The sequence below is a fragment of the Austrofundulus limnaeus genome, unplaced genomic scaffold (genome assembly GCF_001266775.1).
Source record: "Austrofundulus limnaeus strain Quisiro unplaced genomic scaffold, Austrofundulus_limnaeus-1.0 Scaffold166, whole genome shotgun sequence".
Lineage (NCBI taxonomy): Eukaryota > Metazoa > Chordata > Actinopteri > Cyprinodontiformes > Rivulidae > Austrofundulus > Austrofundulus limnaeus.
In genome coordinates, this window is record NW_013952568.1 from 257,471 (window position 1) to 282,315 (window position 24,845).

The following is a 24,845-nucleotide window of genomic DNA, read 5'->3' on the forward strand; positions in this document are numbered from 1 at the left end:
TTTATATACAATAAAAATACAAATCACAAATTAAATGAAAGGCAACAGAAAGAAGAAAAATAGTATCTGCGCCTTTTTCTTCCCAAAATTAAATTATGGCTATGTGTTTTAATGATTAACTATGATCTGTGTTGCTGTCATTTGGTTTTACTAAGCAAAACTAGAGATTTACCAGAAAATACATAACAGTTAAGATAAATGTGAAATGTGTTAAGTCACTTTATTGTTACAATTTCATCAGACTTTCTTAGATTGTTTCATTTACTGAGATAAATTACTCAAAAAGTTTTAAAAAGTTAACTTGAAGTTGCATTGAAAAGCTTCAGAAAAAGTTACACACAAGTTAAATACAAGTTCCCTCTGAATAATAAAGTAGGTAATAAAACTAAATAAGTCTGTCACCTTCTGATGCTTCCTTTCCTGCTCGTATCTGTCGCTCCTCTCCTGCCGCAGCCTGTCCAGCTCCCGCCGCAGCTCGTCGGTCTCCTGTGAGGCGGGTGCACGGCTCACCAGTACCTCCAGCAGCTCCAGAACCCGTACCACCCGGGGCACCACTCCGACCAGACACTCGCACCCAAACCGGTCTATGACCCGCTCAAACTCCTGCCCGAGCGCCGCCGCTACGTCGTACACGTCCATGACGGTGAGCTCCTCCGCAGGTCTGTCGAGAGCCGCCGACATAACGCGGATTTCTGCCTGTTCCCGTGCTTTTTATTTACACATTTAACATTCGACATGTCTCTGTTTCTTCTCACAATCCGAATACGGCGGCATTTTTTTTTTTTTGCGAAGAAATTAGTTTACGGAAGCTAGCCGAAGCGTCTTCGAGGTGAAAAAACTTGTTTGACTTTGTTGACGCTTCGCAGCAGTTGGACTGCTGATGCTGTGTTCACGTCCTCACAAAAACTCGGAAATTTGAACTTTACGTGTTTAAAGGGCTAAAAAATAACAATCCTGACTGGGCAGTATCAACAACAAAAGCGCTTATAAATAACTTATAAGCAACAAAAAGCCTAATCTAACTACATGATATCAGGAATACATATTTTATTTGAAATAATTGCATGTACCCTTAAAGACGGGTGCTCTATTAAAAAAATTTTAGCTGCCATGAAGGCATCATCCCTCCTCCCAATTTATCATAGCTCTACTGCGCATGTCAAAATGTTTGTGATTACCTTCTATGATCATAATTTGGCTTTCAGTGACCCACCAAAACAAGTAATTGTAAAAGGCAGTTACATATCTTTGCCACACTTCTTAAAAATGTACCGTATGCATTAAAGTTGTCATRTGTGTGCAAGAACACAAAGTATTTTAACCAACTTATTTAAAATGTTGGTTTAATTCACCTTATTGACACAGACAACACAACAGCTTTAAATGTACTGCAATTGACTTACTGTATATTAAACTTTTCAAAAAACTAAAAATTTCAAATTATACCCAACAAATCAAAATAAAAAGAAAAAAGCAACACACTGGAAAATCAAATCAAACATTTATTGTCTTACATTTACACTTCTTACAAGGAAAAGCCACCAACATCTTTACTAAAATATATTAACAGATCTGAGATATAAAGACATTTCGCACAGAGAAAATAAAAACAGAGCACAAAAAGATGCATTTTAAGGCCCTGTACGGAAGGCTACTAGAGGCAAAAAAAGACTTAAAACCTTGATAGTGTTCATTATCTAACCTACATTTTTATTTTCAGCCTAAAAAGAAGCATTTGACAGTTAGAACACCTACATCCATTGTTGTGCAAGCACTAAACCTGTCTATATGCTGTAAAATATCCTGCTTCTCATTTAAAGGGACATTCAAGAGATAAATGCAATCAGTTGCACCATCCTATACAGTATTGTATATTATTTTACAGGTATTACTTAACACATTTGTAAAGTATATTTCAAGGCCTCCAAGACAATCTTAAGCTAAGMGWAGAAGCCATTTTGCACGCAAAGGCAAAGCTAGAAGTATGTCGAACTTCTGTAACAACATGTGCACGCATTGAGTGTTCCCCTACTTTCCCTCACCATTATAATATAAAACACTACAGAACAGTGTACGCACATAAAGAAAACAGTGATGTTTCAAACAGTGCAAAAAGGCTGCCATTAACATGATCAAAATTAACTTGACCTATCACGGCTGTATGCATTTCTGATTGTATTGTTAAAAAAAGGAATGGTAGTACTTAAATAAAAATATAGTAATGCAGAAAATAATTTAAAAGRCACCTAAAATAATGAATATTTGTTCTCAATGTTATATATTTAAATTAAAAGAATTATACCTTTATTGTGTTTTTACGTTAAGGGGAAAAAAAAGAAGAGACAGTGGTTCACAAAAATATAACCCTTGTCAACATAAAAGGTTAGAAAATAACAATCTGGGCCATTTTAGTAGAAAAAAAGAACAAAGTAACAAAAGACAAAAGCAGAAGCAAGTTGACACACAGGATTGTCGACATGCAACTTAAAGGAACTGTTCACTAAATCCAGGCATCTCGGAGTGAAGCTTTCCCATCCTCTGGTTCAGCTTTTACTTGAACTGCGGAAAAATAAATAAATTATTGATAAGCCATGTTTCAGTCATTTTTTTTTATCTTATTCATTAACTAGATGTTAAAACATTTGCACAAAATGAACTGTTCTGTATYTTCCTGTTAAACGTGAATTAAAGTAAAGGGTTTTAAGGCGTTAATTTAAAGCTTCATTCACTGAAAATGTACACTTACTATGCTTTTGGGTGGGATGTTGGGTTTTTGACCCAACGTAGGTTTCTTTGAGAGAGCAGGCTTGCTGGGTTTTGGCGACATGGTGACCAGACGGCCAGGTTGGACCAGCGAAGTGTCCCCGTTCCCCTCAGAAACCTGCTCTAGAGGAACTCCAGCCACATCGTAGTGTTTCTTCCTCAGCTCACCCAAACGCAGACGCTCGTTCTCCAGCTGAGTCTCCAGCTCAAGCACCTTMACCTGAAAATTAAAAATGGAAACGGGTCGTAGTAAAGCAGCGATGCTTTGTTTTCCTTTATCATCCTGATGCATTTCTTTAGGTTAAGTTCTGTTTCACATGACCAGAAGTGGACCATAGCTGGTCTCCAGCACCTCCAAAATAAAACTGCACTTTTTAAATAATCCTTGGACAAGTAAAAAAACATTTCCTTCCATTTCAAGCAGAGAACTTTGAGATTTTCGGGCTAAACTTTTAACATTTTTATTAGGATTTACTTTATTACGCTCAAGGCAGCCATGTTGGATTATGAGATCCAACATGGCTATGAGATTTTGAGATCGAAACTGTTGAGGAGTTTTCAACTTTCCTAATCCAAATTTTTACTTCCAAGACATTCCAGTTGACTTTTCAAATTTGAAATTCAGAAATCTTGACTTCTGAGCTTGGAACTCACAATAAAGCAGGCTAGTTTGCCAACTATGCTACAAAAATCAGGAATGGAAAATTCATACTATGCAAGTATTTCTCTATATGTTTATCTGACTTTTAATGTTGCAACAAAGTTTATTTAGTACTTATACGTGAAATAAAGCAAAGATATTTTGTATGTGCTTTAATCTGTTGAATACTGTTCCCATTTTTTATTTAATGAGACAATTTATTTCCTTTAACCCAGTCAAAATAGCCCTCTGGGGAATAAAGTAACCCATGCTAAAACAAAATCCACGTCAAACCAGTTAGACTTTTTAAAAGAAACACCTAATAAATGTGAAAGTTAAAGTACGTGTCACACCCACATGCATCGTTTGCCATCATCCCTCATGAACACACAACTTACCTGTGACTCCATTTCTTCCTTTTTCAGTTTGATCAGAGACATCCCAGAGAAGTCCATGGGGTCTGCTCATTCAGAACATAATACAAGAAACTGTTAGAAGTTTGTCAAAGCTTGTAATTACCTTTAAAAACATATCAAACTGTACTCGCCTTTATCGTCCAGGTCCTCCAGGCCGGTCCTCGTGGAGCCCACCACATTAGCAGCCATCTCATTGACGTGCCGAGAGGCCTGCTGGAGAACAGTCAGCCTCGTACTACTGCGATCAGCCTTGACCTGAAGGGAACAGACAGAGATTAAGATTGGTGAAAGCAGGTTTAAGGAACAAAGTTTGGGTTTTCCAGTTCAGAAAGGAAAGAGATTTGTTGCACCTTTATTCATTTGATCTTTAAAATGAATACATTTCTTCACTCCTTTAAGATAAATAGCTCTTAATGCTCCATTAAAAAAAAAAACAACACAGCTGTTATAAATCTATAAAAAATTAATTCTGCATTAAATCAACTTAGGTTCAGGATTAGACTGAAAATAAAACCTAATTTCTAAAACAGACACCAAACCAACTATCATTCTATCCAAGTTTCAATTAAAAACTAAGTGCCGAGTAGTAAAATAATAAATATTAATAAATCAAACTGTTCCTGCATGAACTAATATTTAGTTATTTTACAAAGAAATTTCCCACATTAAAGCCGTAACAACAGTCAAAATATAGGATTTTTTAAAGTTTTTGATTTGAAATTTTTATACTTTTTTGCCATTTAAGCGGCACGGTGGCTCAGTTGGTAAAGCTGATGCCTCTCAGCAAGAAGGTCACCGGTTCAAATCCCGGTCCGGGGACCTTTCTGGGTAGAGTTTGCATGTTCTCTCCGTGCATGCGTGGGTTCTCTCCGGGTACTCCGGCTTCCTCCCACAGACCAAAAGCATGACTGTTAGGTTAATTGATAACTCTAAATTGTCCCTAGGTGTGAGTGAGAGAGTGAATGGTTGTTTGTCTCGTTTGTCTCTATGTGTGGCCCTGTGATGGACTTGCGACCTGTCCAGGGTGTACCCCGCCCCTCGCACTGTGACTGCTGGATATGGGCATCAGTGACCCACGCAACCCTGAAAAGGAAGAAGCGTGTACAGAAAATGGATGGATGCCATTTAAGATAAAATAACCACTAAAAATAAATATAATATAACYACATCATTCACTACTAATTTGCGACAAATGAGCAAAATCTGCAGAAATAATGAGTCTTGAGTTACACAACCCCCCAAACAATCATTTAATGATACACCAATTATTTCTAACACAATTTGTGCATYCTTAAATGATTGTTTGGGTCTGTAGGAGAAAACCCACGCATGCACTGACAGAACATTCAATTCAAACTCCACCCAGAAAGGCCCTCAGCTAATATCAGACCTGGCAACATTCTTGCTAAGAAGCAACAGTTCTAGYCACTGCGCATGTTAGAAACTTTAAATAAAACTTTAAATAAAAAAACATTAACAAATCGTGTATTTTGACAGCTTTAAAGAACTTTACTTTTCAGTATCCACCATTTTATCACAACAGTTGGGATATACATAGTAGTTATTTTATATGCACTTTAAGAACTGTAAACCCTATACATCTTACATATCAAACCATTACCTTTGAAGCAGCGACCAGCTGTGCTGTGCTTGCAGCGATTTCATGAGAGCAGACAATCAGCTCCTCATATTTGCCCGTGTGCAGCACCACTTTATCAGCAGACTCTCTGCAAGGAAGCAGGTAAAACACCACCACTTAAATCACACTTCTGCACACAGACTGCTGACCGCAACACTTAAATGCCCAACGACATCTGCAGATCACTCACTGCATTCTGCTGCAACCAAACAAGACACATAGGAACTTACACCAACTCCGTGGCTCCCCATCCGACAGCCTTGGCAGCAGAGATGAGCCCCTCAGTCCAACGAGAGTTTCGGGCATAAAACTCTTTAATGCTGGCCGCACCCTTTAAAAAGAAAAAAATAACCATCATTTTATTATGGGAGAAATCATTTTGCAGCATTTTGAGAAACGAACCAACTTTGGGTTTAAAATTAGAACCGTGACTCACCCTCCCACCCTCGACAATCTCTTTCTGCAGGTCTGTGGATGCTATGATCAGCATACGGATGGCCTGAGGGAGACAAAAAATAAATWTGGATAACTTTCCAAATTTACAGTAAAGATATCTAATGATCATGTGGAACTAGGGCTGCCACGATTAGCTTACTAATCAYGATTATGTCAACTATTAAAATCGCCAATGACTAGTTTAATAGTCAATGCATTGTTGTTGTTTTTTTCTAATTTTTTTTAAACACTGATTAGTTGACTATAAAAATAATCGTTTGTGGCAGCCCTCATTACCACTACTGGCATGTTTGTCAAGGACAGAAAGGCAGATGTGGCAGTGGAAGGTGCCGCAGCAGTTGAGAGAAAAACAAAATTAGAAAAAAAAAATAACGCATGAACTTTTTAATTAGTCGACAATAATCGTGATATTTGAAAGGAGAAAAACCTAATTTACCTTCATCAAATCCGTGCAACTATTGAGGATTCTGGAGAAAAAAAGAAATTGATTCAGTTTAAAATTCAAACAGCTGTTTATATCTTTAAAAGTATCTAGTGAGAACATTTTAATATTAGACAAACCTTTCATTGACCTCCAGTTTAACTCCTGATGTGTCTTTTCGTGCCTGATTCATCATTTCCTAAATCCAAATGCATTTAAAGTTATTCAGAAACAATACACTGTTTAATTACTTAAAATCAAAAACAACAACACAGGTTTTGTACAGATTAAAGTATTTCAACACTTACATCAATTCTGCGTACTGCCTCTTCAATAGCTGCCGATGTTGCTGCCATTTCTTTATCAACCAGATCTCCCAGTTCTTCCTGACGGATGTCCATTCCTTTGGGCCTCAGCTCCTGAACAGAAAAAGAAAACATTTTTTTTAACGTTTGTGCACAGATACTGGTCCTGATTGAATCTAGAGTTTAAAAGCTGCTTTATCACAGCAGGCATGCACCAAAATGTTGTATATTCTCATATGTGACCCATCACATYGAAATGAGCAATTTGGAAATGTCAAATTTGGTCAAAATTACCTAAKCATATTTTCAGATTCCTGRCTTTAAAAGCTACATTTTGATACTTAGATCATCCTGATATCAATAGTAGATCCAGAGATATTATTTAATTTGTCTTGTTGGTTACAATAATACATAAGTATTTGGTCTAAATCCTAATTTTATGTCATTTTAATGAGGATTTTTTTGTGTCATTTGAAAAAAAGAAACCTCAAACAGTATTTATATTGAGATTTCCCAGCTGGAAAGAAACAAAAGCTTTGAAAGCTTACATTGAAAATCTCAACATTTTAAGGAGTTTTTCCTCAAAATCGGGTTTTTGGTTGCTAATGCTCAAAAAAGTGGTTCAAAAATTATACATTGATAACACATTTGTTATATTTTGACAAAACGTAATTTTTGCAAGTGTTTTAATCAAAACAGTATCTGCCTATTTCTCCACATACAACTTTTAGACTTAATCCTCGTTTCGATGTRATKGGTCACACATTATTCAGAAACAGTCGACCTCTTGGTGTCCTGATTGATGATTTAAACCTGGCTGTTTGACAGATTTTAGGTTTGATTAATTAAAAGTGGAGGCAGGACATTAGATCTGATCACAGCCAGACACTTGAAAAGACTCCTGATGTCGTAGGTGAACTAAGTTTATCACAAACTTTCCACATGTGATCAAATAACCAAGTCCCCATATACAGGAAGTTTATTTACGCATTTTATTTATTTATTTTTTTCTTATGAAAGCTAGGCTAAGACAGCTAATCCATCTGTAAACCTACAACAWTTATCACATTAAGCTTCAATTAAAAATAATGTTGGGACTTTTCAGGAAAATGTAACTGATTTAAGTAAGATTTCATTTGGATTTAATTTAAYGAACAAACCAATATGACATCTACARRTAGTGCTGGACTGCTGACTTTTAAAAACAGACCAGGATTTGTAAAGAACTTCTAARATTTCAAGTATAATGTTTCACCAGTTTCTGTTTGCAGCAGACTATAYGAGTTGACTTAAAAGCAGAAACTAAATCAGAAATGCTTCAAAGAAAATAATCACCATAATATTCTAGCAGAACAAGGACACACAGAACACTACAATAAAAATGTCAAGTGYAACGCTCTGCACCAGAGGCTTTGTCCCTGATGTCTCCAAAGATGCTCTCACCTGGCCCAAATGCAGGATCTTCTGTACAATAAYGCGAACAGAAGCTGGATCTGCCTTCTGAAGGCTGGTTTTTGATTTCAGGTCCTTCAGGTAATTCAGACTCTCTTTGGCGCAGCCTCTGCAGTTTTCTGTCAGTCCTGCAGAGAGGCAAATATGAGACATCATCTTACTGCACTTTTTTTTAGTAACAACACTCATTAAAATGTTGCTTCTGCAGAGCTAAAAATACCAAACTAAGTTTTAATTTTCAACGATGTAGTTGTTTAAGAACGTGCTCCTTACGATCTGCATGATCAGTGGGTGCCATGTGCGCAGTGGCGCTGCCGTTAACGATGGTGTCAGCGGCCAAGTGGGAGAACTGGGTCAGAGCTCTCAGCAGCCCTCCAGCATCTGGTTTCAAAAGCACGAAGGAAGAAAGCGTTGGCACACAAAAGCTGAAAGCCTGTCGAGGTCAAGYCGACTCAGAAGATGGAGAGGCTCACCAGACATGTTGCACAGATAATCTGCGTGGCCCCTTTTCACTTTGTCGATGGAGCTTAGCGTGGCTTCTGCTCGATTTATGAGGTAATCTGTGTTTGAAGGAAAGCCAGAGGATTGATTAGATTCTTTTTTAAATAAAAGGTTTTTAAAAGAATGCACCGCCGTGTTAAATCCTACTAAAGGAGGAGTCAGACCTGGAGAGCTGGTGCAGCGWATGTGGAGGGGATCATCCAGCTTGGCCACGGCATCTTGGATGATGTTCTCAGCTTCTGTTATGGTGCCTTGAAGCAGAGCAAACTGCTCATCCAGAAGCTTCTTCTTCATCAGCTCTTCTTGACTAGTCTATATGTAGGTCCACAAAAAATACACACAACAGAACATGTAAGCACGTATAATATTTATCCTCCCTAGCTGTAACATGCCAAAATATGTTTTTTTTTAAGTATTTCCAATACCCATTAGTAATACAATACAAAAAACACAAAAAAGAAACTAAAAAAGACATTTCACCCATGACAACTGTAGGTAATGCCTCTGTAGATAAGGTATGAAAATAAAGAACTAATGTGTCTCTGTTATGGATTCGTGAGCCATCCAGGGTGGAGCCACCTCTCGCAGTGACAGCTGGAGAAGGAAACTACTTTCCCATGACACAAAGGAAAAAGCAGGTATAGAAAATGGACGGATGGATGTACAGCAGGTATAATGTATGTATCTGTTTATTGACACTCCGTCTGAATGTCGAAAGAAAAAACAGGAAGCTGTTAAAGCTTTTAAATGAACAATCCATTAGTCCAGATGAACATGTGACTTGTCAGAATTTATTTTTTTTCTTCAAGAAATGTCATTTTGAGAGTAAAAAAAGTTGACATCTCAGATGCAGTGAAGGTTTCCGTCGTTACAACAGTAGTTTTGAATATTGCAAACGTCATCATGACCGGTTTGAGTGGCTGTGCACATCGCTTGGTTTCCTTTGGATACTCGCCAAACAAGACATTTGAACTGTGTCAGCTGATGTTTTGGACAAAGCTGTTTAGAAAATATCATGGAACATCTGCATTTCTCACTGATGTTTCTTGTCTGGCTCATGTTATGGTGTTTCGGAACAGTGTGTTGCACTTGAAATTCACTCTTTAGCTACAAAAATATTTTTACAGAATCACTTCATATAACATTAATTACAGTAAAATACATTTTATAATCTAGATTCAAATGCCTCTAAAATGGACACAAGTGATGTCATTCATTCTCAGAATGTTTCAGTAAAAACCTATGAAAATTACTTTAATGGAATTGATTTGCCATACCCAATATTGTGAAAATTTATTGTGAATTTTTTTTAATTTCCAATAAAACAAAATGAAAAATGTGTATTCTTTCTTTGCTTGAGTGCGGTGACAGGATGAAATCCAGTAAACCAGGATAAAAGATGCTCATTCATCCAGTTTCTGCTTTATAGTCCTTGAAAAACAATAAGCCTTTCTTTGATTCCATTTTAGAAGCACAACTGCTTTATGTTGATTCTTTTAATACACTATGGCCACTCTCCAGCTATTGACCCTAYGATCAAAAGGCTTTATTCAGATGCAGCTGTCTTAAGATGAGATGCTTGTGAAAATCTCTTCAGAGCTTTTATTTCGGCAGAATCAGATGTACTCGCTGTGAACTACATTAAAGCTCTAAAGCGTCTAGTTATTTCCCCCAAAGTGCAAAAATGATCCATATAATGCATAAAATCTGCGCAACAGAAGGATTTCACATTTAGAGTATCCTTATTATATTAGAGAGGAGACATGTTTGCACTGCAGAGTTGGACTCCACCATCCGTCCGGACTGACCTTCTCCTCCAGTTTGCCCTGCAGCTCCCCCAGCTCCCTGCTGCTCCGGTCTCGCTCCTGCTGAAGTGACGACTGCTGCAGCTGCGACGTCTGCCGCAGAGACGACAGCTCCGCCTCCTTCTCACTCACAGAGCGCAACAAACGCTCCTTCTCCGCCTGCAGAGCTGTCATTGAGCTGTTCATTTCCAACGATGTCTTGCAAAAGAAAAAAAAAAAAGAACAACACGAGCAATGAGGAAGGAGGGAAAGTCCAGAGAGAGAAGACGGTGAAGATGAAGCCCGCTCACCATCTCGCTGCTCCGAAGAGTCGCCTTGACACGAGTCACCTCTGCCGTCTTCTCCTCCACATCTCTTTTCAGCCTCTCCATCTCAAATTTCTGCTCCTCCAACTGCAGAAACAGCAGCTGCTTGTTAGAAATCTATAACTCGCATCCAACCGTGCTGCTGAAAATCAGAACCGACCTTCAGATCCGCCTCCTGTTTGATCCGCTCCACCTCGAAGGACAGCTGCATTTTGGTCCTCTCCACTTCCTCCTGGGTCTGCTGGGTGGCCGACAGCATCTTCACAGTGTCTGCGCTCTGTTGGCACAGTAAACACAATTAAGTCCAGGTGCTGAAGGGTAACTGAAAGCAGACATCTCAGGAACGGTCTGGAGTGTGTACCTTGCGGAGCAGTTCAGCGTGGCTGCCCACCAGCTCGGTGTGCTTCTCCTTCAGCATGTTGTACCTCTGCTCTGAGGCCTGGGCCCGTTCTAAAAAATAAACATGCACAAGACACGAGGAGAGCAATTTATCTTTTTTTATTTTTAAAACATAGCGGTTGTGCTGTGGCTGCAACAGATGCTCACTCTCTGCCTCCATGAAAGTGGACTGTAAGCTCTCGTGTTCTACGTTGCGGCGGCGGGTCATCTCCAGCTCCATACGCAGCTGCTCGTTTTCCACCAGAGCTCGCTGTTTCTGCACACGCTGCTCGTCTAATTCTGCCTCCAAACTGTTGATCTGGGACTTCAGCTGTGTGACGTAGCGCTGAGCCTGCAAGTGTGCATAATATAATAAAAAAAAGTTTACTTCCATTATTGCTTGCAGCAAAAGTAGAGCAATGATACTTTTTGCTCGTCTGTATGAAGTGGACTCTCATCACCTCTCATTCAGAGGCTACTTGCCACATTCTACATGCTCAGGAGCAACATGACCCAGATTCCTTCACACACAGCTCACCGGGCCCTTTGTTGCCACACAAACAGAAAAAGATACCTGACATTTAAGCATCGAGATACACAGAAGCCCTTACCTCCGTTTTGACTCTCTCCAGCTCTGCTTTCAGCATCTCAAGGTTCGACCTCAGGCTGTCAATCTGCAGATCCCTGCCAGAGAGAAAGTCCATCGTCACGCCACGCTCCCACGCACAAACCAAACAACTCAATGTGTGTGGAAAACATAGACTTGAATATAGATCACTAGACTGAGCCCCACCCATACCGTCCACTGTTAGCATCTGTGACAGCGTGGAGGAGCAGAAATTGCATCCAAAAAGGGCAACGGCTCACAGCCACCATTGAAACTAACAGATAAACAGCAAGCTGAACTGGATCTGTTTCACAGATTATCGGTCATGTTTTTACAATAAATTAATAATTATGTTAAATTCATTCAACAATCATGTAAAACAGCAGATTTATACCAGAAAAATATATAATTTATAAGTAACAATGATCTAAACCAGACCTGAAGTCAGCCTGTAACTTAGACTTTAGCTAGTTGAAAAATGATGTCTTCAGCTAGTAATAAAATATATTTATTATTTCTTCTCACTGTCATGAAAAATAAGAATATTTATATTTACCAGTCAACAGTTAGAAAATGTTCTCTGGTTATAGGATGAAACTTACTCTATTAGCTAACATCTTCTTAACAAGTCAGGTTCCTCTTAACAGGAACCTAAAAATACTCACATTTATAATATTATTTTACACTCTGTAGGTCTAAATATTAATCAGAGGACAAAGTAATATTTAATAGTTTGTTAAATTGTTGCATGATTCAGCAGTGCTAAACTCTGTATTTATGCTCCACAAGCTAATATCTGTTAACCAGTTCAATAAATAACAGTGATTACAGTGACTTTATAAGATTTTAATTTTAAACTGTTACATTATGTTCTGCTCAGATCACATTGAGCTAAATAAGATCAAATCTGCTGACTTGTGTTGTAAAATGAGATGTTTTCCTGTTTATCTTCTGTTAATAAATCCATAACAAACAGCTTTTCTGACATTATTTAAAACAGATAGATTATATAAACTGTAAAATATTAATAATAATTGGGTTAATATTAATACTAATAGTTTTTATAATTTCTACACCATCAGTCCTTTTTTCCTGCTCTGTTGTCAACATGTACAGTCATGGTAAATCCTGACTCTTGACTGTTTTGCGTTAGCTTCAGCAGCCGATCACACGGTCACTTGGTTTCTGCTCACTCCAGCTGTTCCACAGAACCTCCTTGGTGGAAAAGCATCCCAGCTCACCTGTCGTCAAAGCCTCCGTTTGGTGGTCCAAACGCCTGATCAAACATGTCCATTTGCTGAATTAAAAACAAACAGGAAACAGTTTAATGACAGAGATTACGCAGCTACGTTTGAGCATCTGTGGTGTGACCGTACCTGCGGCTGCGACTGGATGGGTGCCGGGGCGTTGCTGACCTCGATGAGCGGCTCAGGCTCGTAGTCGTCGTCGTCTTCCTGTTGCTCTGGTTCATCGTTGTCGGGAATGACCACCACTGGTTTCACGTGTTTGGCCAGCGATGCTGCGTGGAGGAAGTTAGGTGGAGACTGAGGGAGGAGGACACACATTAAAACCAGTGAGACTACAGCATTAAGATCAGGTAACATGAAATCTATTTGATTAAAATAGAGCAGATTATTGCCGTCTTTGCAAGACAAAGTGATGATAACGGGTAAATATTAAACCAGGAGAATTCTAGTTTTGCTCTTACATCAGGCAGCCGGGGAATCTGGATCAGTCTCTTAAAGTACACCATCTCTCTGGCTTTATTGAAGAAGCTCTTAAGGCTGTTACAAGAGGGGAAAACAAGTTAAACTTTGTCTTATACACACTTCAAATTCATGCACAAAATGTTGCAGTGAGTGCCAGTAAAAACAACTTTTTTAAAAAAGAAAATCTACACATCATAAATGTGATTTTACACTGGTGGAAGGAGAAAACTCACTGAGCATTAGATACATTTAAAACTGCAGTCTGTGAAGACTTTCTGTGACTCAAAGCCACGAGCACAAAACATGATGGCAACACTGACAATGTGGAGGCGGGACAGGATGTGGTGATGCTGTGGTTACCAGGTGAAAGATTCCGTTGCAAACCTCTTTTGGTTAAAAATAGACGACGGATGCGTTCACACATTGAACAGACGACTCACCTGTTGAACTGCTCGCGGAAACGATCGCGGTGTCCTTGTAAGGTATCAGCGGGGAGACCTGAAAATACGAGGTAATATAGATGCAATAAGAACATGATTTATATTCATGTATAAATATTTGTCCAAAATTCTGAGCGTTAATGGTTCTTACAGGCATGCAGCTTGAAAAGCAGCTTGACTTTGAAGTGGTAGAGCTGACTGCAGTCCTGGATGACCTGGATGAGTGGAGCCAGGCGACACTGGCCTGATGTGAGGCTGGTAACAGCGATGGATGAGTTCAGCTGACGCAAGACTGCAGGAAAAATAATTATAAATATAAAAACTCAGACAGGAACACATTTGAGTATCTGATGTGATTCATCTGCCACTGATCTAACATTTACAGATAATTTAGTTCTGGTGCAGGACATGAAGCGCTGCTAGGTAATTGAAACGTGTCAAGTCCTTGTAATGCTCTCACTCAGTGATAACAATCTCCAATAAAAAGACTAATTATTTTCTGTTTTCACATTTATGATTAGAAAACAGTGGACTTTGAGAACACCAAATGTCATTCACAGAAAGGTTGCAAAATCTGTTTCTGTTGCTGTGATCTTGAGCCTCCACCCTGCAGGAACATGTAATTACTTTAAAATGAGAGGAAATCACTAATGAGTTCTCACTGCAGGCATTTCCTCATCAGCAAAACAACAAACAAAAGCAGTCAAGGTGGAGCTTAAACTCTACCAAGTTACTGAAACTACATTTTTTGAAAACAGGCTGCGCAGTAAAGCTTTCTTGGCTGTTTTGTGCATGAATACATAATGTCTGCAGGCAGCAGTCGTTGCCTGTAGCTCAGGTTTCTCCTGCTTGGAAAGGCAGGATAGAGGTAAAAGGTGGGAGGAGTTTTTGCTTTCACCTGTCTCGGCCAGCCGCAGCTCTGTGTCCATGTAATCAAACACCTCCACGGTGAGCTGGAACCTGCAGGACAGAAGTCCATAGCTCTGTTAGACAAAAACAAGTTCCACTGAGACACACCTGACTCTATGAAATCTAAAGCAGCAAGGCTTGTGCTGCTAAAAACTGAAGTTTACTACAATTAATACTTAAATCGACTTATATTTTACAGTGTTTTGATACTTACACATCACTAATATCCGTTCCTGCTGTTCGCTCCAGGACTTCATCTGTGACCTCCAGGTTTGGTGGGATTGTTGCATGCTGCATTGATGCAAAGTTACAGTTTTGAATTTACAGCGCAGTTTTTTCGCCACAATAAATGTGCGAGACAAGTGGCTTTAAATACATTTACCTTTGTATGAAACTCCAACTTTGTGCAGAGCAGCTTGGTGTACAAAGCCACCAGCTGTCCATATTTATCATGAAGATGGCCCTAAAAAACAAACAAACACAGGAGCAGAAAAGCAAGATTAAACTTTTGTAATAAACTCTACATTAAAAGAAGTCATAAGACCACACAGGGACTCACCCACGATTGTCCAATTTCAACTAGAGAACTGTGATGTCTCATACAGTCTTGAAGAACCTGTGAAGGTTGGATAAACGGCTCAAATTAAACAACTTCAGAAACTATTTAGATTAAAAAAAACAAACCATTACATTTCAAACAGCATGTGTGAATGCTCAGGCAGCTTTCCTAAATGTTTCTCAAATCTGCTTCTAGATGCCTGCACTAGTTTTGCTTTCTTGTTCTTATTTTAGCTACTATTTTGCTCATTTTAGATACGGTTTTCCAGATTTGAGCTTTTCACTACAGTTCTGCTGGTTTTATCTTTGAGATTAAGTTTTGCAAAGTTTGTCTTTTAGCTCCAAATTTGTTAATCTTAGCATTTAGTTACAGTTTTACCCTGTTCAGCTATTAGCTACAGTTTAGTTAATTTTAATATTTAGCTATTTGTTCATTTTAGTTTTAATTACCTTTTGGTTTATTTTGCCTTTTAGCTAACATGTTTTTTACATTTTTCCCTGCTTGCTTGTTTTAGCCTTCAGCTACTGTTCTGCTAATTCCTTCACCTTTAGTTCTGTTGGTTTTAACTCCAAATCAACTTTTTTGAAATCAATGTCATCTCATTCCCTCATCATAAACATACCCAGAGTGGTGTTTTCACTCATTCATGCATGTTTAAGAAATCCTTGAATATCCTGTTGCAGTCATGGGGAGCTGCCTCAACACTTGTTGGTACAAAGCACCGCCTATTTACACAAAGCTCCTCCCTAGAGCTCAGTCTGTAGCTGAGCTCCCGCCCCACAGAGAACCCAAAGCATTGTTGTGAAGACATGCTGAAGTGGGAGTGTCTGAAACGGAAGGGGGTTCTTAAAGAGACAGAGACCAATTTCAAGGCGTTTAGATAGGCTACGAAGTGAAGTAAAATTAACTTTTAATATATATATAGCATTTTCATTTCAACTGAAGGAAACAGATTCTGTACCACAATCAAGTAACTATGTGCCTGGAAAATACATACCACCCCCCATTTAACAACTCAGTTTCAGCTTTATGTCAATAAATGTTATAACAAATTTCAACAACTTTTAGAAAAGTCAATCAGCACTTTAGTTATGTTGGCAGAGGATAAGGAGAATGAAAAACAGTCTTTGGTTCCTTACATTTCGGTGCCCGTCTCTCAGTATTTTGTGCAGAACGTTGCAGAACTTCCAGCACAGGATGGAGCTGCCAGTCAGAGGGAAACCCTGAGCGTAGGACCAGAAGGTGTAGGCTCCCTTCTCCCTGTGAGTACCCAGGATGATTCCTGTTTTCATCATTAAGGAGGAAAACCAACAAGTCCCAAAGAGCTGCATTTTAAATTAGACGGGTTACAGTAAGCTCAACTTCTGGTGATGCTATGAAACAAATCAAACCCTACAGATATTTTTTAACTAACATTTGTAATTTGCCAGCTGCTCGATGCTTTTATGTCCATTAATGTTTACAACTAAATCACAACTTTTAACTTTTATGAAATACTGTACGTCTAATAAATCTTTTTCCAGACTGAAGCTTTTTTCTATATATAAGTCACTGTTGTTGCCAGGAAAGAAAGCAATTTATAAACACTTTATCCCAGTTTCATAAGATAACATGTTTGTGGCTGTAAGAGATTCAGCTTTAATTTCTTCCGCACAGATCGACCCACAGAGCAAGTTTTACCACATCCAATGGTTCAAATTACTACGTTAAGAACCACAACTGTAAACTAACCAGTTTCAACTCTTAAAATGACAACAAATAATCTCTTTACTTGCAATAAATTCCAGTTTATAACTAAATGGAAGGGCAGACGTCCTAGTCTCAGCCAGGAGGCAACAGATTCATTAGCTTCTGGTCAAAGAATGTAACAAAAAACTGCTTATAAATGATCTGAGTCTTGTTTATTTCTTATTTATTATCTTGACAAAACTTCCAAGTTTTCTTGTTTGTTTGTTTGTTTGTTTTTTGCCCAAACTTAAGAAGCTGAAACAAGGATACGTCGAGCATGCTTCTCCTTCACAGGTGTCTCTGTGGAGTTGATGGCTTTGCTGATGCTGCTGAGCTGAAAAAAGAAAAGAGTTTGTGTCATTTAATGAACATCTTCAGTCTTCAACGCAACAATCTGTTATTGGACCGACCGAGAACAGACGTTCTCATGACACTGCATGCCATTTCTGGGATGTGTGTTTGAAATGTTTTACACGTTTTGTACATTTTTTTTGTTAAAATGGAACATCAGATGGTCAGAGTAAAAGTAGAGCTGGGTCTCTCTACTTCAAAAAATGTGTAGAAAACAGCTYATATGGAATAATGACCATAACAACTTTGTGTCTAATTATTATGGCCTCTTAGCATAAAAAGTGTTACCATGTACTATATTGCCTGTATCTGTGCGTGTGTGTTTGTCCATCATTTTTAAAAACAAAATAACAAAATGACATAATTATACAAATGTACTCACTCCATTGACAAAGTTTTAAAATAACTGAAGGCTAGTTACATCTTTTCACTTTTTTAAAATCATCTAACCTAAGACCCTCATTAGAACCAGTGCATTTAATACATAATTGGAGATTCAGCATTTTAAATACAGAAACACATTGTTAGTTCAGTAAAGTAAAACAGGTTCAGCGGATGTGGTTTTTAGCTTTCTATGCCAGCTTGGGTCAAACCTTGAAAAAGTGGGTCACACCCCTTTAAGTATTACGGCGATAATAAACTTGCGAGAAAGGGAGACTCAGCGTCATGTCAAGACGATTCAAACAGCTCTGCAACCAGTTCAGCAGGTAAAACCAGCACAGCTGAGACAACAGGAAGCCAGGGACAAMAGCACACGTGCAGGACGTCTGTGTCCTCCTAGTTTTAAACTATTTCAGGTGCTGTAAAACACCAAATACAGGATCACATCCGGTCTTTATGGCCAGTAAAGTAACTTATTTCCTCTATTTAGATCAAGTGTGTTTTAATATTAAAGCAAAACATCTCAGCTGAGGATATTTTAATCAATTTAGTTCATTAGCTCCATTTTACAAAAAGTCCTCTTAGAGGTCCACACCTGTGCTGAAGCTCCAGAAACACAATAAAGCTCCATATTTCCTTTTTTACATTCCATGTAGATGTAGCTTTTAAAATGTTATTTTTTATCATTCTCTAATAATTATATTAAACAGAATCTGTATGACGTAGATAACACCTGCCCCAAACTGAGAGGAATCATTTTTGAAATGAGGTTAAAAAACAAGTCCTAAACTTTAAAAACTATCAAGCTGAAATTACAAAATTATTTTATTTTCACACAATTTCTCACTTTATCAAAGTTTAAAAGCTCACACTTTTTACATCAGGGCTATTCAACACGCGGCCCGTGGGCCACATCCAGCCCGCAAGTGACCAAAATGCGGCGCGCTAATTGGTTCATTCATCTTTTAAGCCCAAACTCCCAGTTTTCTACTTTAATTACTGTAAGTTCTTTTAGTTAAACATAGACATGTTTGGTATCTACAGAAACGTCAGAATCTTGGCTACAAGCTAGTAAAAAACATTTCTATGAATATCTAAGACAATTAGAACTATAAGCAGTTTAATATAAAAACTATGAAAGTGAAAATAAAATTGGTTTAAAACAGTTGGCAAGTCAGAGATGTCAAAATATTATTTGTGTCAAATAGGAGGCATAATGTGTGTGTATTTTGTTTTTGTTGTTTTATTATCACTACTTTTATAGGGTTCTGTAAGTTGTATTCATGATTAAACACAGCAAAATCAGCTATTTCAAAAGGTAACAGATATCTGTAATACTTGGTTTATTTACATAATGACTTTATTTGCTGGATGTTCAGCCCCTCAGCTGTTGATCTGCATTAACTGTGGCCCCCGGAGCAATTTAGTTGAATAGCCCTGCTTTACATCTTCTTGTTAAAAAAGTCTTTAAAAGGGAAATTTTAAAAGAATGTAACAAAACAAGGACAATTTAAAAAAAGTTTGATGAATTAAAAAAGAAAATCCAGAATCACAGTTAATTATCCTGAATGTCACCATCAGCTAAACGTGGCTCCAGAAGTTGCACGATGGGCCTGCATTCAGTCACAACTCAGGCCAACAGTATTTATGTCAGTGTTACAAGACAGTAATCCTAAATACAGTTCAGGCATTACTGCTCTTCAATCTCAGCCTCTTTTAATCCTGCTTTAAAATATGCTTCCTAAATATAAGAATGTGACTAATATGTAGACTGTGATCATCACTGGCTCAGAAGACTAAGACATACATGTTGAAACCCAGGGAAGTTCTCAGAACAATAACACCCAACATCAACACATACATGGTCTGCTCACAGAGAGGTTACTGTGGCTAAAAACTGAGGTTCAGATTGAGACAGAGGTCCACTGGTTAATGAGAGACTCCACCCGCCGCCTCCTGACTCCAATGAACTCCGAGACCCTCGTTTACATAGGGCACGTGAAGGAGGCCGGCATGGAAGGTTTGTGCGACAATGATGGGTTTGTTGGGGGAGAAAGGCGGGCAGCTGGGGTAGAAGATTGGGTTGGATGGGGGGGTGCGCTCTGGCAAACAGAGCTTGGCACAGAAGCCCCAACAGATGGCTGCTGAGCGGCGAAACTAGAGGGAAACTCTCATTGTACATTAGTCATGGTCGATGGTCAAAAAGCAGTGAGACGGGACCGAGGAGGAGGACATTAAGGAAGATTATTTTTTATCCAAAATAAGAACAAGTTAAAAGGGGTTTCTAAGGCTTCAGTTTTGTTGTGAAGTGTGAACTGATACATTTTCACATTTAAGCAGCTAGAAAGAGAGAATCGTGGTGTTAATGATCAGGCTTTTAATTCCTTTCCATCAACTAAAGAACAACTTTCTATTATTATTTCACATAAGCTGTGTTACTTTTTGTTTGCCTGGTTATTTTTGCACACAATACTTATTATGACCCCCGCACGCGAAGCGTAAGCGGGAATCATAATGTTTTCGTACCGTTTTTTTTTCCCCAGTGATTTTTGGTCAACCATAGCACAAAAATGACTACACCAGTCAACATGAAATTTGGCAGGACTGTAGATGAGTCCGACCTACACTGCACCAGCCAACGGTTTTACAATACACCCCATATTTGAGGAAGGGGCTCCTTTCATTGAGGGGGTGTCTGGACATGCAAAAATGCTTATCAGTGCCCCCACCCCTCTGGACCCCCAATTTATCTGAAAAAAAGGGGTATCTGGAAATACAAAAATGGTTATTGCTCAAAAACTATTCAACATAGGAGCTTCTGATTCCTTTCGTTTTTTAGCACTTATGAGGGGCTATCCATCAGGTCAACCAATGCCCCCCCACTCCAAAAAAAAAGTCCCCACCCAAACCACTACATTTTTAGGATGCACCTAGTAGCATGACATTTATTAGGAATAAAGACCTGAGTTCTGGTGCATTTGTGCGTGCGGGGGTCATTATGTTACCACTATGTGGTATCTAGTTTTTCCACATTCACCTGTCCCCACAGATGCCTACAGCACATCTCAGTCAGATGCAAGTTACAAGCAAATCCAAAATCCACCTTGACTAATAGAGAAGGCAAGTGAGAAGCAGGGACGGTAAAAGGTCTAAAACTAGACCGAATTAGTGCAGCAACACACTGGCTCCACAGTCCACACACACCACCACACTATAAGCTGCTTTAACACGAGGCTGCTCACCGCATCGTCTGTGTTTTCCAGCAGGGAGTCCATCGGCTAGAGTCAAACCATCAGCACCACACCTCTGCTGCTTCTCTCTGGACACAATGCCTCGAGGTGAGAGCACTTGTTGCGGATCTTTATCAGCTTAAATCAAACGGTCTGCTGCAGGGGATCAAGCCGGCAAGGTCACACGGCTCACACCTATAAGCCCAGGTTAACGGGAGTCTCAGTTCAACTGGGCTCGGGAAAAGCCAATCAACGCAGGAGTGAACTGAAGGGTTAAATATCCTTTACTGTACTTTCAGTGATTTACAGACATACAAGCACCGAAGAACAGATTCACCTGATTATTCTGTCTGAGACTAAACTACATTGCGAGGTTTCATGATTAACTTCTGATTGTGAGAATTTGTTCTTGTCTAAAAATAACTTTGTGTCCTAATCCTGACCAAACTATTGAAGCCCCCCCCCCACACACACACACACACACACACACACACACACACACACGACGACTCACTTCCCTCTGCTCCACTATATAAACAAAAAAAAAAAGACACTTCACTTACCATTACCTCCGAAACGCAAAAAGCCCTCTGAAAGGCCATAAACCACACACAGTGTGCCACTCATACATCAAGTATCTGCACTCCTACTGGTACAAATGGCTGTCACCAAAATGGTTGCTTTGGTGACTGCAAAATGCTAAAAAATAATGTCCATGCACTCATTTTCTCCTTAAAACAAGTTCACCTTAAAAAGGAGTTTCTTTATTAAGAGAGTGCGTCATTATGCCCATTAAAATTCTGCATATCACAATAAAACCTGCAACAATAGATCAATTGTTCTTTAGCAGTTAAGCTGATGATGAGCACATGATATTCATATTCGCGCCAATAAGATTTCACTCGTAAAAAGTATTATTGTGAGTAAAAATACCAGGATATTATGTAGATTGTGAGCACATGTTTAGGAAATCTATTTGGTATTATATAAGAGAGGTATTGTTTGACTTTGAAAATACTTTTTATAGTTTATGATCACATTGTTTTTCACAGAGGCACACTTCGCTGTAGATGTGAAAAACCCGTGTTTGTCATTAACGACTTGTTTCATTGAGTTTTTATTTACTCCCTCCCACAGGCCTGTGTTAACCATGCACTCCCTCATGGGCGCTCGCTCAGGCAACCGGAGCAAAAAGAAAGCAAACACTACAGTACAAACACACGGGGCTCTGTGAGAGAAATTTCACCTTGATGCCGAGGTCAAAATAATACGCAGACCCAGCAGGAATGAGAGGAGCACGCAGAAGAGGAGTTTCAGTCAAGTCGGTGGATGAATCAGCAACAATAATACTCTAAAATAAGAAACAAACTGTACAGCAACCCCCCCACCACCACCCTGCCTCATCCTACACAACAAGCTCTTTGGTTTAACATGTTCTAATTAAAGCTCCAGCGTGCCATCAGGAATGTCAGACCTTAATGTGAGTCATTTGATTTAAGTCAGGATGTTGGTTTCACTCTCAGCTTCATTTGCATGTTGACCAGCGAATCCATTCAGGAGAGCAGCAGTGACTGAGCTCTGACTGCAGCATCACTTAAACGAGAATATCAAAAACAGCTCATCCTTCCATAATCTGAATTTATATTTTATTAAACATAACACGCCTTGTGCAATATTTGTCTTACAGGATGTAAAACTATGTTAAAAAAAGAAAAAGAAAAAAAAAAGAAATGTCACTGACAAATCAGTAAGAAGTCCAACCAGTGTCATTTTAGAAATTTTCAAAATGACTACGATTACACTGTTTGTAAATTCAAAATGCCAAAAGTCAAGAAGTTCATAATTTAGAGATTTGAATAATTTTCGATAGACAAACAGAGAGAGCACTCATTGCATTAACCAATTTGCCAAACTTCAAATTAACTGACAAATGTTTTCACCTTTCAGAAAACCTGAACTAATAGCCAAACGAAAGTGTTTCGCCTCCACTGCTACGCACAGGTAGTTGAAGCAGAGCGAACAGAGGCAGCTCAGGGTTACATCAGCGTGTGCTCACACAATCAGCTGACTGACAAGCTTTACTAAAGCACACCGTTCTTCAGTGCCCTCCTCTCTTTTACACAGTCACTGTAACCATTTCCACTGCAGTCTTAAMAAAACARCAACTTTGATTCTTCTGTTTCACCTCTGAGCTGGGGTGCCACAAAGGGCGAGCATCAGCCACCTCTAGATAACGCTTTATTGTGTGGTCCGCAGATGAATACAGGAACCACAAAACTAAAAAAAAACTTCCTCTCGTGTTCATCAGATCCAACAGAAATCTGAGCTGATCTGAGCTTTTGCTTCAGGCTGAGAATGTTAGCTACTTGACTGCTCAACCAGCAGYGGGTTAAACTCAATCAAACCAGTCATGTGGGACTAATGCAATTAAAAATTATAACGTAGATGGAAATGCAGAGCTAATGTGAAAAAACGTCTTTAAATGCACCAACTGATGTGAGGAATTTACTCCAAAATCCTTTTTTAAAAAGGTGCATTTGCTCATCAAATACGTGCTGAATAAATCTAGCCTTTAAATCGTTGTCGTCAATTACAAAACTTTTTAAATCAGCTCTTTCTGATAATGAAAACTTTAACATAAACCATAGATAAAATAGTTTATATCTTTTTTTAATCCAGCCAGATTTCACACTTGCATTACTGACCTCGTCTKTATTTGATCCAAAATGACAACAATTCAACCAAAGTTGTTAAAATGTTCAATAATTAAGTTACACCACAGTTTTATTATTTAGGCTTAGGACTACAGTCATGTGATCTATAACAAACAAAGCTTTTAGCAGAAGAATCAGAAGAATTTTTTATGATACTCATGTTTGTTTTACACCACAATACATTTTAACTTTGACTTACCTGCATTTTTAATATCTTCTGCCATGGAAATTTAATAAAATGTTGTTTTTTTCTTTTAATTTGGCATACAAGTTGTATTCCCAATTAATAGCAATGCATATAAAAAGTATTGTTGCATGTTTTGGTTGCATGGTAAAACCAAAACAATACGTTGATGTTTAATTTTGATATCAAATATGAAATCAGATTTAGTGGTGTGCCTCAAGACGCAGCGTGTCACTTCATCCTGCTACTGATCTTAGTCAGCTGAGATTGTTACAGTCAGATAAAGTGATGAGCCAAAAATAAAACTTTCCTCTTCCACCTGTGAAACTGGTTTTAAACAGCTTCACTAACAACAGACGTGTCCTGTTGCAGCTAATTGACATCAGCAAACACTAAACTGGCTATAAGAGTCACCCCCCAACACTTCCTCTGAGCTCCTGTGAGAGTGTTAGTTTAAACCTCTGGCCACAAGCATGTAATTAAATAACTGTAATGGTTTCTGTTTGTACACTTTTAGTTTCTCTTTGTTTATTAATATTTCGGTGTTGAAGTAATGCCTCATAAAAAGGCAGACTGGAAGTGGTGAGAGTCTCAGATCCAACACTGTACATGTGATTCAAAAGGCAAACAAACCGTTTCCAGAAAGGTACGCCCAGAGGAGAGGGAGAAAACAAACACTCAGGCAGGCAGCTCCTCAACAACCTGCTTTATTTCTCAGCCTGGTGTGAATCTCATGTCTCTCAGTCAGACTGAATGTTACATTTCACAGGAAGGGAGTTAATGGTTGTGTTGAAGTGAAGTAACCTGATCAGACCACAAGAAGTCCTGCTGTATGGAAAAAGTGATGACAAGACAAACCCTCAGGTGTTCAATCCAAGCAGGTTTGAAAAGAAAAAGAGAGAGAGAGAGAGAGAGAGAGAGAGAGAGAGAGAGAGAGAGAGAGAGAGAGAGA

The 24,845-nt window shown here is 38.8% G+C and overlaps 2 protein-coding genes across 2 annotated transcripts in view; both read right to left on the bottom strand.

The window, feature by feature from the left end:
- Positions 1-894, bottom strand: part of LOC106523798 (RILP-like protein 1) — a 6,160-nt gene extending 5,266 nt beyond the window's left edge. Inside the window, exon 1 of the mRNA XM_014017352.1 lies at positions 403-894. Within this exon, the coding sequence (XP_013872806.1) occupies positions 403-681 (279 nt within the window). The 5' untranslated portion in view covers positions 682-894. The remainder of the gene's footprint in view (positions 1-402) is intronic.
- A 1,383-nt stretch (positions 895-2,277) lies between these two features.
- hip1rb (huntingtin interacting protein 1 related b) overlaps positions 2,278-24,845 on the bottom strand; it is a 23,336-nt gene continuing 768 nt past the window's right edge. The window contains exons 2-32 of the mRNA XM_014017341.1: positions 17,304-17,367; positions 16,445-16,587; positions 15,306-15,362; positions 15,129-15,209; positions 14,961-15,037; positions 14,736-14,797; positions 13,989-14,129; positions 13,838-13,895; positions 13,397-13,472; positions 13,065-13,232; positions 12,930-12,985; positions 11,693-11,765; positions 11,250-11,433; positions 11,065-11,153; positions 10,864-10,980; positions 10,689-10,790; positions 10,402-10,596; positions 8,758-8,905; positions 8,566-8,652; positions 8,366-8,473; positions 8,084-8,220; positions 6,644-6,754; positions 6,476-6,534; positions 6,351-6,381; positions 5,895-5,957; positions 5,689-5,789; positions 5,441-5,546; positions 3,951-4,074; positions 3,802-3,863; positions 2,747-2,983; positions 2,278-2,559 (exon numbers count right to left, since the gene is read on the bottom strand). Of these exons, the coding sequence (XP_013872795.1) occupies positions 2,551-2,559; positions 2,747-2,983; positions 3,802-3,863; positions 3,951-4,074; positions 5,441-5,546; positions 5,689-5,789; positions 5,895-5,957; positions 6,351-6,381; positions 6,476-6,534; positions 6,644-6,754; positions 8,084-8,220; positions 8,366-8,473; positions 8,566-8,652; positions 8,758-8,905; positions 10,402-10,596; positions 10,689-10,790; positions 10,864-10,980; positions 11,065-11,153; positions 11,250-11,433; positions 11,693-11,765; positions 12,930-12,985; positions 13,065-13,232; positions 13,397-13,472; positions 13,838-13,895; positions 13,989-14,129; positions 14,736-14,797; positions 14,961-15,037; positions 15,129-15,209; positions 15,306-15,362; positions 16,445-16,587; positions 17,304-17,367 (3,126 nt within the window). The 3' untranslated portion in view covers positions 2,278-2,550. The remainder of the gene's footprint in view (positions 2,560-2,746; positions 2,984-3,801; positions 3,864-3,950; positions 4,075-5,440; positions 5,547-5,688; positions 5,790-5,894; positions 5,958-6,350; positions 6,382-6,475; positions 6,535-6,643; positions 6,755-8,083; positions 8,221-8,365; positions 8,474-8,565; positions 8,653-8,757; positions 8,906-10,401; positions 10,597-10,688; positions 10,791-10,863; positions 10,981-11,064; positions 11,154-11,249; positions 11,434-11,692; positions 11,766-12,929; positions 12,986-13,064; positions 13,233-13,396; positions 13,473-13,837; positions 13,896-13,988; positions 14,130-14,735; positions 14,798-14,960; positions 15,038-15,128; positions 15,210-15,305; positions 15,363-16,444; positions 16,588-17,303; positions 17,368-24,845) is intronic.